Source organism: Triticum aestivum, chromosome 2A (genome assembly GCF_018294505.1).
Source record: "Triticum aestivum cultivar Chinese Spring chromosome 2A, IWGSC CS RefSeq v2.1, whole genome shotgun sequence".
NCBI lineage: Eukaryota > Viridiplantae > Streptophyta > Magnoliopsida > Poales > Poaceae > Triticum > Triticum aestivum.
The window spans coordinates 541,533,458-541,547,881 of record NC_057797.1 but is presented as its reverse complement, the minus strand read 5'-3'; the positions used below and the strand labels follow the sequence as shown (position 1 = coordinate 541,547,881).

The window sequence follows — 14,424 nt, the reverse complement described above, 5'->3', positions numbered from 1 at the left end:
TCATGCACAAAATACTAGCGTATGGTATCATTTTTACAGTGCATACTATCGTAGTGATCTCATTTATTGTCATGCATAACCATATTACGATAGTCAATCTTCTCTTTTTCCATTAAATTGTGATAAAAATATCTAATTGACATGCATGATACTTTCATTGTGGCCCGTTTAAACAACACTTTCCTATTTCTGTAACAAAGTGTGTGGAGCTCGTTATTTCTATAACAAAATTATGTTTACCGATGCATTAATTACAACACATGCATACATGATCACTAAATGATAAAGGACTGTTACATGCATTGATGAATTTTCTTTTAGTTTTTGTATGCAGCGATTTAATGCATCTCAACATCTAAACATATGATAAGGAGCAATAAAGACAATACTAACAAAATGAAAAATAAAATAAAAAGTAAGACAGGACCTTTAAACCGGAGCGAGCAATCGAGAAGACGACGACGAGAATTCGTCGTCGCCTCAAGCTCCTGTACCACCCTGCTAGTGCATCAAAAGTGGTGTTGGCTTGTTTTCCGGCTGGACAGGACAGGAGACTCTCCGACTCCGAGGAACAATGGGTGGAAGCGGAACGTGGCGACCGGTCTTCCTGCCTGCCGGCCGACGCGTCAGGTTGCAGGAAGCCCAAAATACCCCCCACCGCCGGCCGTTTTCTCCGACCCGACCTAACCCACCCCGGCGCCAGCCAGAGCCCATCCCCCCGGCCTGGCCCAAGTCAACCCGCCGCGCCGAGTCCCAACCGGACGGACCCCCTCAAAGCACGACAGCCCCACACCGCCGGCACCGCCGCACCACCACCGACCCCTAACCTACAACCCCAGATCGGTTCCAACCTAGATCCCCAATCCCTCCCCGATCCGCCGCCATGGACGACGACGACAACTCCCCGTCGCCCTCCCTCTCGCCGGCCTCCTCCTCGCCGCTCCCTGTCGCCTCCGCGCTCCCCGTCGCCGACCCCGTCACGGTCGCCTCCGCGCCGCCCGGCGGCCCCCTGACGCTCGCGCTCCCGATCCAGAAGCACGGGTCCTACCCCAGCCACGGCGGCAGCGGCGGTGGCGGCGGCGGCGGGGGCGGGGGCAGGGAGGATGCCTGGAGCGAGGGCGCCACCTCCGCGCTCATCGACGCCTGGGGGGAGCGCTTCGTCGCGCTCGGCCGCGGCAGCCTCCGCCACCCCCAGTGGCAGGAGGTCGCCGAAGCCGTCTCCTCCCGGGACAACTACTCCAAGGCCCCCAAGTCCGACGTGCAGTGCAAGAACCGCATCGACACGCTCAAGAAGAAGTACAAGATCGAGAGGGCCAAGCCGGTCTCGTCGTGGCAGTTCTATGACCGCCTCGACGTGCTCCTCGCGCCCACCTACAACCAGAAGCCGGCCGCCCACCCTAACGGACGGAACGCAGTGCCCACGGCGCTGCGCGCGGGCTTCCCCCAGCGCAGCCGCACGCCGCTGATGCCGGCCTCGGCGCCCGTCAAGCGGAGGGCGCCGTCTCCGGAGCTGTCGGCATCGTCTGAGTCGTCCGACGGGTTCCCGCCGGAGCCTGCGCTTCCGGCGGCGAATGGCAAGAGGAGGAGGACGGACGAGGGGCGCGTGGATGGCTTCAGCGGCGGTGACCGTTCTCAGGGCATGCGAGAGCTAGCGCAGGCGCTACGACGCTTTGGTGAGGCCTACGAGCGCGTGGAGACAGCGAAGCTGGAGCAGGCCGCCGAGATTGAGCGCCAGCGTCTGGACTTCGCACGGGAGCTTGAATCGCAACGCGTGCAGTTCTTCCTCAATACGCAGAAGGAGCTCTCACAGGGCAAGAGCCACATCTCTCCCGCTGCGGCTGCCTCCCACTCCCAGGTAGGTGCCGCCACTGTTGGTGGCTCATCTAGGAGGATGGCGTCCGCACCAGATTCCACATCGAGAAGAATGGCACCGTTTCCTGATGCCCGGACGAGCAGCAATCACCATGACCGGTACCGTGCCAGCGACGGTAGCAGACACCATCACCGCCCTGCCGTTCGCCCGCATTATCAGTACCATGAGAACAATATGGCCGACTCTGCAGCTGCCAGCGACGGTGAGCAGAGCGGTGATGAGGAGGAAGAGGACGATGACAATGAAGAAGAGAGCCAGTAATGAGAGACTGAATAACAGGTCATGGCATTGGTGATTCAAAGAGTTTCTATTGGTATGTGTTAGGGTTACATTGCAACAACTTAGCTTATATTGAATGCAAGCAGGAACTATATGTCTAGGCAGTAATTTATTGGCTATCGTTTATCAAAGTGAGATCTCTAGGAGTATAATTAGTAACTAGTTATGATAAGCTCCCGCCCTGTACCATCTGCTAGCCACATAATTTCATCTCTCTTTATCTAGTTACAAGAACACCATCTGGTCTCATGTCGTTTGTGCCAAGAAGTGTGGCGTGTTTGCTGAATCTTGTGGCCTCTATCAGGGTTGTTCTTTGCCAGACTGTGCCAAGCAGCACCAGCAGCCTGAATTATTATGTGTTAAAAAGTACTCTTATCACCAGCTTGTACTGTGTGTGAAATATTTATCTGCAGAACTAACTGACTGACCCGTGTTTTACAATGTTATATGAAGATTGCCTGGTGTTACGCTTTGCCTTTGCAGAATGCAGATGTCATGAACCTGTAGTCCGATGTATGCGAGTCTTGCTCTCTCAGGTTCAGGTGCTGCTGACGTGCTAGTGCGATCAATCATTTTTTATCGTAAAAAGGGCAAGTTCTTCTTGCAGGGAACAGGGAAGTGATTCGCTAGCTGATTGTTGATGTTTCCTTCTGTGATTGTTGACGTTTTCTGCATTTGGCGCGGCTGTGGGACACATATGATCATGTCACTACATGCACAGAGTCGAATGTTTCTTTCTTTTTTCTTTAAAGATAAAAGAAGAAAAGCCAACAGTTGTTGGGTTCTTTCCCGAATAACACAACACACCGTGCGTGTAGGAGCAGGTGCAATACGCAAGCATGCTGTTTTGAGCATGACGCTTCTTCCGAAAGAACCGTAGAATGATAATCATATATGTATATGTAAAGCAAAAGAAATGTATATACAAAAACACAAACAATAGGGAAAGGAAAATAGAGATCTAGCCAATTCCTGCCCTCGGAATCATCAAAACCATTCATTTTTGAACATTTTTCCATTTTCGTGCATCCATATGTTCCGACGTCCCATAATGATGATGTCCATGCTATTTGCTTAGGAAGAATTAGAGTTGCTAAACTGATTTCATCAAAGAGTGAAATTACCCTGTGTTTATTTGGAAGAATGAATTGCCAATAGTCTTGAGTACACATGCAGTCACATTCTCTTCCACTTGTTAATTATGGAGAACACAAGCACAACTAGGCATGTGAAAAGACTTTGTTTTGAGAAGGTTTCTAGTGTTGACTTCATCATGTTGTCAGAGCCAAAAGAAGATTTTATGTCTTAGTCTACCAGCTCTCTTCTACAACCATTTGATGAGAAAGTGAGATTCTTGTTTCCCCATAAGCCATGATTCTTGTTTCCTTAGCATTTCAAGGGTAGCTCGATTTGTTAAGAACTTGTGGAGTGTTACTCTGATATAACCATATTTGGATTTCATCGAACTGTGCAAACGCTCCGGTAGATCATAGTTCGTGGAAGTGATCAACCAAGTTCTCAGAATTAATCATAGACGCAACTATAGCCTTGTCATCGATTGCTTGTGAATGAAGCTCTGAGAATTTCTCAACTAGAGATTGTTCTTGCCATTTATTATGCCATAATATAGTAGTGTTTCCTTGGCCAACTTTGCATATTGCAGGGTTTTTTAATAGATGGATCAACTTCAAATGAGATCTCCACCAGTGAGAGCCCTCCATTCTTTCAAGGGGAGGATTGATTTTGAAATATGACTCCCAAATAAGTTTGATACAAGGTAGCTCAGTTCTATTGAAGAATTTATGGAGTTTTTAAAAAGCAAAGTTTTGTTATGGGTTTTCACATTTAAAATACCAAGAATTCCTTGAACCGCAGTTTGCATGCTTTTCCCAAGCAATGTGAGCAGGTTCTTTGTCTTGTCCAAATTTCCTCCAAAGCCGGTGCCTCAAATATTTGTTCACTTGATTAGTAGTCGAAGCTGGCAGAGCAAGTGAGCACATGGAAAAAAAATGTGGAGTGGGGAAAAGATAAATTTGATCAACTGGAGCCTTCCATCATATGATAGCATTGTTGAGGAGCCACCAAGCCTTCTTTCAATTCTTTGACATATTGGAGTGAAATCCCCCACTCTTGTCCTGCTTGTGTTTAAAGGATGCCATATATAGGTAAATGGAAAATGAACCTTATTAGCATTCAAGAAATAATGTTGACCAAATGTTGCAATATGTCAGCATGGGCATTTTAAGGCACCATGACATACTCATTCTAAATGATCTTCAAACCAGTTAGATCAAAATAATAAGTGAGCAGATTTTTTATTTTTTTATAACCGAGCCTCTTCGGCTAGAAGTACCCAAAGAGTGTCACCGGTATATTGTATCCCTTGAAAATCAGGGCAAGAGTTGGTTTCCATAGGAGTATGAATTAATTGATTGTGCATACATTTACTAAGAATGGACTAAAGTAAATCTGTGACCACAACACAAATGAGAGGGAAGAGAGGGTCTCCTTTCCTAACCCCTCTCATAAATTGAAATTGCTTCAGGAATGCAATTAAGCAAGATTGATGAGGTCCTAGATCTAGATATCATTTTGATCTAGTTAAGACACCTCTTTCGAAAACCCCTAGTTGCTAGAATTTCTAGAACTGTATCATGATCAATCATATCAAAAGACTTTTCAAAGTCTAACTTGAGGACCGATATCTCTTTCTTGGTCTGCTAACATTGAAATAGAAAATTTAAAGCCCAGGCAAGAAAATCTTGCATAGACCTTAATCTTAAAAATCTAAATTGATTAGTGTGGACCAATTTTAGGATGAGCTTGTAAAGTTTGTTAGCGAGGATCCTGTAATATTTTTATGGAACATCTCAATGGAGATATTGGTCTGAGATCTCCTGGGTTTCCAGGATTACCTTTCTTGGGAATCAGAATGGTGAAAGAGGAACTAATGCACTAAATATTTGATTATGCAATGACAGAAACCGACGACAAGAATATAAATCAGTTGAGATAATGTCCCAGCAGGCCTTGACAAAATGCCAATTAAATCCACCAGACCATATAACCTTGTCACTAGGCAGGTTTTTTTTACAACTTCATCAATTCCTTTTTGATAAATGGTGTTTGAAGACAATGTAGTTCATTAGATCTCTGAAGAAGGTTTTGCAAGTGATTTTTTTTACTCGTTGGATTGATAAGTTTGAAAGATCTACCAAGGATAGTAAACTTGGATTGATCCTCATTGTGCTTTGTCCCATCTCATCTTGCAACAAAACGATGTGAATAGGTGTGTACTTAATTGTGGCCGTGGCATGGAAGAATTTGGTATTTTCATATTCAAATTTTACTTGCTTCTAATAGGTATTTCAGTATGACAACAAGTTAATCAAATGATTTTTTAAAATCTTCCATTTTATTCCACAGTTAGTAGGTCTCTCAACTCTTTCAGCATGTCAACGAACATGATTATTACATTGGAATTCTTAATATAATAGTGTCTGAAAGGTTTAACTGATATTTGGACCAAATTCTAAGCCCCTTTCTGAGTCTTTTGAATTTAGTTGTGATTGCTTTCGCATTGGCAATCGTTGTCCTCTTAATCACATTCTTAACTGCCTTCTTAAAACCACTATGCCCCGGCCAAAAAATTCAAATCTGAAAAATATGATTATGGGTATTTGTTTCGACCTGAATGATGCAAGGAACATGATATGAGATTGATTTTTACAAAGGAAGAGCCATTGTGTCAGGGTAACATCTATGATTCAGAGGAAAACAACACGCAAGTTTCTCAAGTAGAGGTGCATCATGCATATTGCTCCAATGGAAATTTCCGCCCATAAGAGGATTTCAACTAACCAAAGGGTACATATGGCCTCATGTTCCTTCATCGTATCATTAATATTTCCACCAGTTCTATTTATATTTTCTAAATATCTGGCATAGTTAAAATATCCCATCACTAGCCAATCAATATCATCTCGAGCTTGAATGTCTTGAAACCATTCCATCAATTTTTACCATATACTGTGAGACGATAGCCCCACAACCCTTACTTTATTGAAGTAAATCAACACTCTCAAATAGTGAAAATCTTTTCAGGAATGCAATTAAGCAATACTGATGAGGTCCTAGACCTAAATATCATTTCGATCTAGTTAAGCCATCTTTGTACAAAACCCCTAGTGACTAGAATTTTTAGAATTGTAAATGATCAGCCATATCAAAATCCTTTTCACAATCTAACTTGAGGACCAATATCTCTTTCTTGGTGTGTTGGCATTGAAATAGAAATTTAAAACCCCAGGCAAGACAAGCATGTATGGACCTTGATCTTACAAATCCAAATTGATTAGTGTGGATCAATTATAGGATGAGCTTGTGAAGTTAGTTAGCCAGGAGCTTGTAATATTATTTATGGAACATCTCAACGGAGATATTGGTTTGAAATACCATGTGCTTAGAGGATTACCTTTCTTGGGAATTGGAGTAGTGAAATAGGATTTAATGCACTAAAGATTGATTATGCAATGATAGAACTCGTCAATGAAAGTATAAATAAACCGCGATAATGTCCCAACATGCCTTGGTATAATCCCCATTAAATCCACCATCCCCTAGAGCCTTGTTAGTAGGCTGTTTTTTATAACTTCATCAATTTCCACTTGGTAAATGGTGCTTTAAGACAATGTATCTCATCAAATCTTTGAAGAAGGGTGTGCATGTGAAAAAATGTACTCGTTGGATTGGTAGAGCCAAGCCTAAGATGGAAAGCTCCCTCAACGATATCAGCCTTGCACTGATCCTCATTGTGCTCCTGTCCCATTTTGTCATGCAGCAAAATAATGTGATTGAGTATATACTTACTTATGCCCTTGGCATGGAAGAATTTGGTATTTTGGTATCCAAAATTTACTTGTTTCCGATAGGTATTTCAGTATTAAAACAAGTTAAACAAGTGACTTTTCAGAAATTTTCTTCCATTATGTTCCATAGTTGGTTGGTCTCTAAACTCTTCGAGCATGTCAACGAACCTGATCAATAAATTGAAATTCTGAAATGTGGCTGAAAGGTTTAAGAGAGATTTGACCAAAATTTAAGCCCCTTTTCGAGTGTTTTGAATTTATTTGTGATTGCTTTTGCATTGCAAAGCACTGGACTCTTAATGTCACTCTTAACTACCTTCTTCAAACCATTATGCTCCGTCCTAAAAAATTCAAATATGAAAAGTTTGATTTAGGGATATTTGTTCCGACCTGAATGATGCAAGGAACGTGATTCGGGATTGATTTTTACAAAGGAAGAGCCATTGTGTTAGGGTAACACCCATGATTTAGAGGAACAACACCAGTCAAGTTTTTGAAGTAGAGGTGCCTCGTGCATATTCCTTGAACAGAAATTTCTACCTTTAAGAGGATTCAGCTAACCCAAGGGTACTTATGGCCTCATTTAACTTCATCATATCATTAATATTTCCACGAGCTCTATTTATTTTTTCTGGATATCTTATATAGTCAAAATCTCCCATCACTAGTCAATCAATATAATTTGGAGCTTGAATGCCTTAAAAATAATTCATCAATTGTTGTTGACCATATAATCTAGGGAAACAGCCCCACAACCCTCACTTTATTAAGAAAAGCCAGAGAGCCAAATATGTACGACGCAAGGCTAGATATATACAATCGCCAAAACAAAAGTATGACCTAGGGACTAATACCTATGAGGGTAGGAAAGAGATCCATTTGACCAGTTTCTCCTTGTATTTACCCTTGATTCTATGAACCGGGAGGGATATATCATGGATACAACCACCTTCCCACTTAGCAAAAGAAGGCCTTCCATTCCTAAAGATTTTTTCATTGCCGACTATCCATATGTTCCACCAAGCCAAAAAGACAACTTCAAAAAAGAAAGGTTGGTTGGTAGAGTGCCTTGCTCTCATAGAAATATTAACCATATCATGGCCAATGGCTCAAGAGATTTGAATATAGTTTCTTGAAAAAAATACATGAGCACGATTATCCTTAATTAGTTCTGATGGGGCACAAACCCAATGCAATTCATCTGTAACATTCCATGAATTTGGATCTGGCTTTAGGTTGACAAGGCCCATACATATTTTTTAGAACCCAGGATTTCTAGTATGAACTGAGGGGAATAGGATGAAAATAGAAAACCTATTCTCAAACAATTTTTGCCCATGGAAATAATTTTCGTTCCAAGCCACTAGAAAACCTCCTGACACTCCAATAGAGGAAAGAAATTTGAACTTGTTGATTCTTCCAGGGCAAAAAACTCTCAAGTAGGTGCTATCAAAACTCTCCCTTCTAGTTCTTTTTCTAGCATAAAACAGAGCATCTAGATTTTTTTGATTTTATTTGATAGAACCAGCCATTTTGATGTCACTAATGCCTCTGATTTTCTAGTATAAGATTTTCCACATCTTATCCATTTCCCAAAATTGCTCAGAATAATTCAAAAGAGGACAACTTCAAAGCAGCCGCCATCACACATAACATCTAACTTTTGTTAGATCTTGTCATTATATTCTTACAACCAGTGGACATAATAAATTTATTACTTAAGTCTAATACTTATAACTATTTATATTATATATGATCTCTCATAGCTTCAGATAGCATCAGCCTAGCACTTCTTGTTGTCATCATTTGAATCATTCTTTACTTGCTTACTGATCAAGATTTCTTCAGTGGTATCCTTTTGCAGCACCTTGCAATGCAAATATCTTCAACGTGTGGTGTTGTAAGCCAGACCAATACTTTTGGGGGAATTTTTTTGCAACACCCCAATTTGGCACTAACATGTGGGCTACAAAGGCTAATGAATGGTGGTACATTACACCTATACAACATAAAGTTGCTTTTTCTATATAATTTTTAATAAAGAAATGGAAACTTCACGAATCTATATATGTTTGGCCAAACAATCTGAAACATACATTTGCTAACAGAAAACTACATGTATATTTGGGTGATGCATGTAGAAAAATTCATTTCCCTTAACATCATCTCTAGTCAACTTACAGTAGTATGATTGCAGTAGGATTCTACAATACATCAAAGTAATTCATGATGAGTACATGAATCATGTATATTTACCATAATTTTTAAGTGAGTTTGGCCAAAACATCATCGTGAAACATGGGCAAAATACACCAAGAAATAGGGACAATAACATAAAGTGTAAAAAAAATCAATCCACGGCACTAGTAAATCTCCTGACACTACAGTAAAGGAAAGAAATTAAACCTTGTTAGTTCTTCTGTGGCAAAAATTTCTTAAGTAGGTACTATCTAAACTCCCCCTTTTAGTTTTTGCTAGCATAAAATTGAGCACCTAGATTCTTCAATTTTATTTGACAAGGCCAATGATTTTGATCTATCCTTGATACCTCTAATATTCTAGTTTAAGTTTTCCCCATTTTATCCATTTTCATAGTTGCTCAGAATAACCAAAAGTTGAGCAGCTTGATAGAAACCACCCATCACACATAAGAAACATACATAAGCAAATTCATTACTTGAATCTGATACTTATAACTAATTATTAAATAAACCAAGGTTCTTCTATCTTGGACCAAAATGAGACTAGGCTTTGCATATGATCTCTCGTGTAGCTTCAGATAGCGGCAACATGCATGGCTCTTCTTGTTGCCATCTTTGGATCCTTGTTCTGTTGCTTAATGCTCAAGATTTCTTCAATGGAATCTATCTATGGCACCTTGAAATATAAAGATCTTCAACGTGTGGTGCGGTAAGCCAAACCATTACTTTTGCGGAAATCCTTTTGCCACACCCCAATTTGACATGAATATTGACATGTGGGTTGCAAGGCTAATGAACGGTGGTATGTTATACTACTAGATGAATGCATGTGCATTGCGACGAAATAAAAAAATACACATTGATCAAATAATTATTTAATTCAGAAATATGTGTTAAGCATTGTGGCATCTGATTTCCATCATATAGCGACAAATACATACTCTCTTCCACTTATTCCCTTCTCTATAGTCTTCGTGTCTCCTTAACCAACCAAATCACTCACCACCAAAGAAATTATAAATGTCCATGTTAAAATGTTGTTAATATCATTCAACTTCATGCGTCCATGCGGATAAGTACACAATCTTGATAATTCCTTAGACTTCTAATGAAGCTCACCAATAATAGCACAAGAAGAGAGATCCAATTTGTGAGATTGTTCTTCATCAGTAGCATGGCACCCGTTTTGATAAATATTTTGTTGATGCCATTCTCCATAGCAACAATTGGTCTCAAAAGTACACTACAAATTGTTTATGTTCATGTCAATTACTGGGCCCAAGATGTTAATTGCGCCCATTTTTCCAACTGACAACACATCTCCCTAGGTAAGCATATAGTGCACTGAGGCTTGTAGTGCACCTGGCTTCTGCTTGTACTTAGACATTGTTTAAAAACTATATGAGAAAAAGTTTATGGATAGGCACTACATGAACATATAATGCACCAAATATCAAGTCTCTCTTTGAAACACAACTGGAAAAACAAAAATGGTATCGACAATGGTAATTGGCCAGATTTAAAGCTTAACTAATGTTTGTACTATGAGAGTCGAATTCGTATTCTTTTCTTGAACTATATTATGAATTTTGAATCATATTTTGTGAAACGGGTGTTCCATCTTGCAAATATGACCCACCTTATCTCTGTAATTTATTTTTCATATTTTTTCCAAAATATTTAAGAATGTCAACCATATTTTCAGATGTTTTTTCAAAACATTTAAGGATGCCAAACTGAACTATGTGCACCAGATATTCTCTCTTGGTTGGTCCCCCTCTGGCATTTTTTCCTTGTTGGATTGAATTATTTCACGTTCTGCGTTGGATCTTGCCAATGGCCAGCCTTCATCTCTATTCTAAAAAAATATTTAAAGCTTTGCTAAGAACCCGGTTGACTCCTCCAACTATTATATAAATTGAAAATCTCTCCCTCCCTAAAATGTTAAGGGCTAATTAGAAACACATAAGAACCAACAAACCATCTATGCAACCTTCAATAATAAGCTAATTGTATATAGGAAAGGTTCTCTTTATCTTGAATCAGGGTTTTTTACAATTGGAATGAACCTGCTATTAGTAGAAAACTCTAAAACTCTAGATACCCAATGCAATGAAATTTTTTGAATATATCCCTTTTTAGAGTTATAAACAAAAGAAAACATGAAGATCAAGTATGACCTCTCTTCAGTTTGTATGTGTTCATCACAACATGTGGTTTTCTCAGTGTACTTCTGATAGTCTTGGTAAGTGCACTTGTAATAGCTCTACATGGTTGTAGACAAAGTACAACTCATATTAGAAAAAATAATAGATCTACGAACACTATGAGATATGTCCTTTCAACTTTGAATAAACTATCTTTGGCAGCTAAGTCTTATGGAAATAACAGAAGGTACATCACGAAATAGATAATTTATTATACTTTATTCTTGGTGAAAGAACATGCGGTGCCCCCATGTTTGGTTTTGACAATTGATGACAATCTCTATGGACTAATGGTTGCCTTGAGTTATATTTAAAGGTTTTGTCCATAGGCTTTTCTTGGAGTACATGTGTTGGTTTCAAGGAGAGTTTGTGTCGACCAAGGTCCCATTCAAGGAATTATCCAAAGATTGGTCATGTGAGTGTCGAGCTTATTGCAAGCATGTCTTGAAGAAGAAGATTGTGTGATCATTCATGTCTACCTTCGAGACATCATCCAAATGAAGAGAATTAGAAAGATTCAAGGTTGATCAAGATTAAGTCAAGAATGAATCAAGTTGATCAACTCACAAAGCGCAGAAGATGTACCGAGAGGGATCAAGTGATCCCATGGTATGGTAAGCATTGTCAATTTCGCTTTGTGTACTAACCCATGGTCTTCGTGAGAGTTCTTTGTGGGGTTAGGTTGCGGTGTGCAAGTTTAAGTGGAGCATCATGAAGATATCAAATGCTTGAAGCTTGCCGTCCATTTTGGTGACAATGGACATGTGAAGATTATGTGTGTGTCCATTGTCTTGTTTATATTTAATTATGCGTGTGTCCACTTTGTTCGATTTCTCAGTTCGTATTATATTTGTTTGAGCTTCTATTCTTTTCCTAGATTCTCCTTTTAGGAAATTATATTTCCTTCTCTAGAAGGTTGTGGGTCAAATCTCCTAGCCCAACATCTATTTATGTTCGCTGGCCTAGCCCATATATATTTTCCCCTCTCTTCCTTCCCCCCCCCTCCCCATGGGCTTCCATTCACTTGGCCCATCTCTCCACCCAGCCAACGCTCCTGCTCCTACTTTTCTATACGCTCACACGGTACATGAAGAGAAACTGCCATCACTCATGCCTGACTGTTGCCTCCTGCACTCCTCCTTAATTCCCATCAATCCCATCAGTTTCCAAAACTAAAGTCTAGTGTCCATATTGTGCGCATCCTCTTCTTCCCCTTCTCTGTTCATTCCCAATGAATACATAAAGGGAGCCCCTCCTCTAATTCCCTCAACTCTCAACCGTTTCATGTTCTAGAGATATGTACAAGTGCGCACTGATCTCCTCTCTCATACTCTCCAGTTTCCGTGCCTACTCCCTCCTCCGTTCTTCCACAATCTCTCCCCCAAGTGCTGCTGCTCCATGGACGCGAGTGCTCGTTCCCGGAGACTCAGAGCACCTCCATCCATTCCCTTGCACCAGGAACTTCCCTTCCTCACCATGGATCCATTTAGAGAAGAAAGACCGGGATCCGTCGACCACACGCGAAGAATTTCACATGTGCGTGTACACTGTTCTTCAACTTCACCACACCGTTCCATCCAACTCGGTGAGCCTCTGCCCAATTCCTTTTATACGCGTACTATTTCATACCTGTAGTACGCTATAGACATCTCTTTACATCCTATGATGGTAGTTGGCCGCGCCAATTTCGTCATGTCCATGAACCGGAGGCCATCCGATGGTATTCATATTTTTCTTTAATTTTCATTCGTCATATGACTTCGTACCCCATAGATGAAATATCCCCTAGGTCCTTCGTAACCCCGTGGAGGAGTTAGATTACTTATTTGGTCAATTGGATGTGGTGTAGATTTTATTGTTTGTTGATTGGTGATATTTTTGTTTGTTTGTTAAAATACGGTATTTATCGTACGCTCGTGACATGCTTAGGAGTCACCCCTAATTATTCCATAATTCTAGGAGTTAGATGTGATTGATTAGATTTATTGTAAGGATTTATTTTATTATTTCTTATAGTTTTGTATGGTGTCTCATGTTGTTATTTTCTTTTTAGATAATGTAGTTCTCTTTTCTGCACGTGTGCAAAAATTTGATGAATGATCACCAAGCTTATAATTTCACAGAATTATTCTAAGCTTTGCTTTCCTTATCGAGTCATGGTATATTTCATGTTTTAATTAGTTCCTTTTGTTTAGCATGAATATATCTTAGATATGTTTTATATATTTGTTCTCACCCATGTTACATGTGTATTTTATTGATTTGAAATCATGCCATATCTATGATAGTTCTTCAGGTAATTATTGTGTGTGTTTCTATGTAGTTTCTTTATGCTAGACGTCAAATGAAATGCTTTACTATGGGGAACTAGTATATTGCAGTCTGTTGTATAGCTCGTGACTACCAAGTGGTTCCTCTTATTTTGTAGACATACAAGATTGCTCGGTTTGATGATTTATGTCATTGTCCTATTTGTATTCTCATATTTAGAATTTATTCCCGTTGCATATAACTTAGTTTCTTACATCGTGGCAACTATAATGTGTGTTTATTTTCTTAGTTTATTACCATGCCATGTTTGCAATTTCTTAAAGTAGAAAGCATTCTTTATTGAATGTTTCCCATGCATGTGTTATATCATCGCTAGTTTATACTTTATGATCACGCATATGGTTAGTATTTGCTTGGTAAAGATACATGCTAGTAGTGAATGATTCCTCTTGCTTGGTCAATACCATGTCATGATGTTCGATTGTATAACTAGATTGCATAGTGTGGGTAGAGCAATCGTGTATCGAATCATGCCTAGTTAATTGTCCTATGTTGGTGCAAGTGTAAGTTGTACTATATAGCAAATGCATGACATTTCTGTTATTCTTGCTTTGTTATTTCATTGCTTGATTTCATTGATGCAATGACCTCGATGTTTACTTGCTTAGTATGATTTACCCCTTGTGCTTCTAAGGCGCAACTAGCATGATAATGTTGTGTGCTAA

The 14,424-nt window shown here is 40.1% G+C and overlaps 1 protein-coding gene across 1 annotated transcript; it reads left to right on the top strand.

Annotated features, from left to right (window-relative positions):
• The first annotated feature begins 512 nt into the window (after positions 1 to 512).
• On the top strand, positions 513 to 2,533 carry LOC123189321 (trihelix transcription factor ASIL2). The gene has a single exon (XM_044601715.1). It carries the CDS (start codon positions 884 to 886, stop codon positions 2,132 to 2,134), a length of 1,251 nt encoding a protein of 416 aa, XP_044457650.1. The 5' UTR covers positions 513 to 883; the 3' UTR covers positions 2,135 to 2,533.
• The last annotated feature ends 11,891 nt before the right edge of the window (positions 2,534 to 14,424 follow it).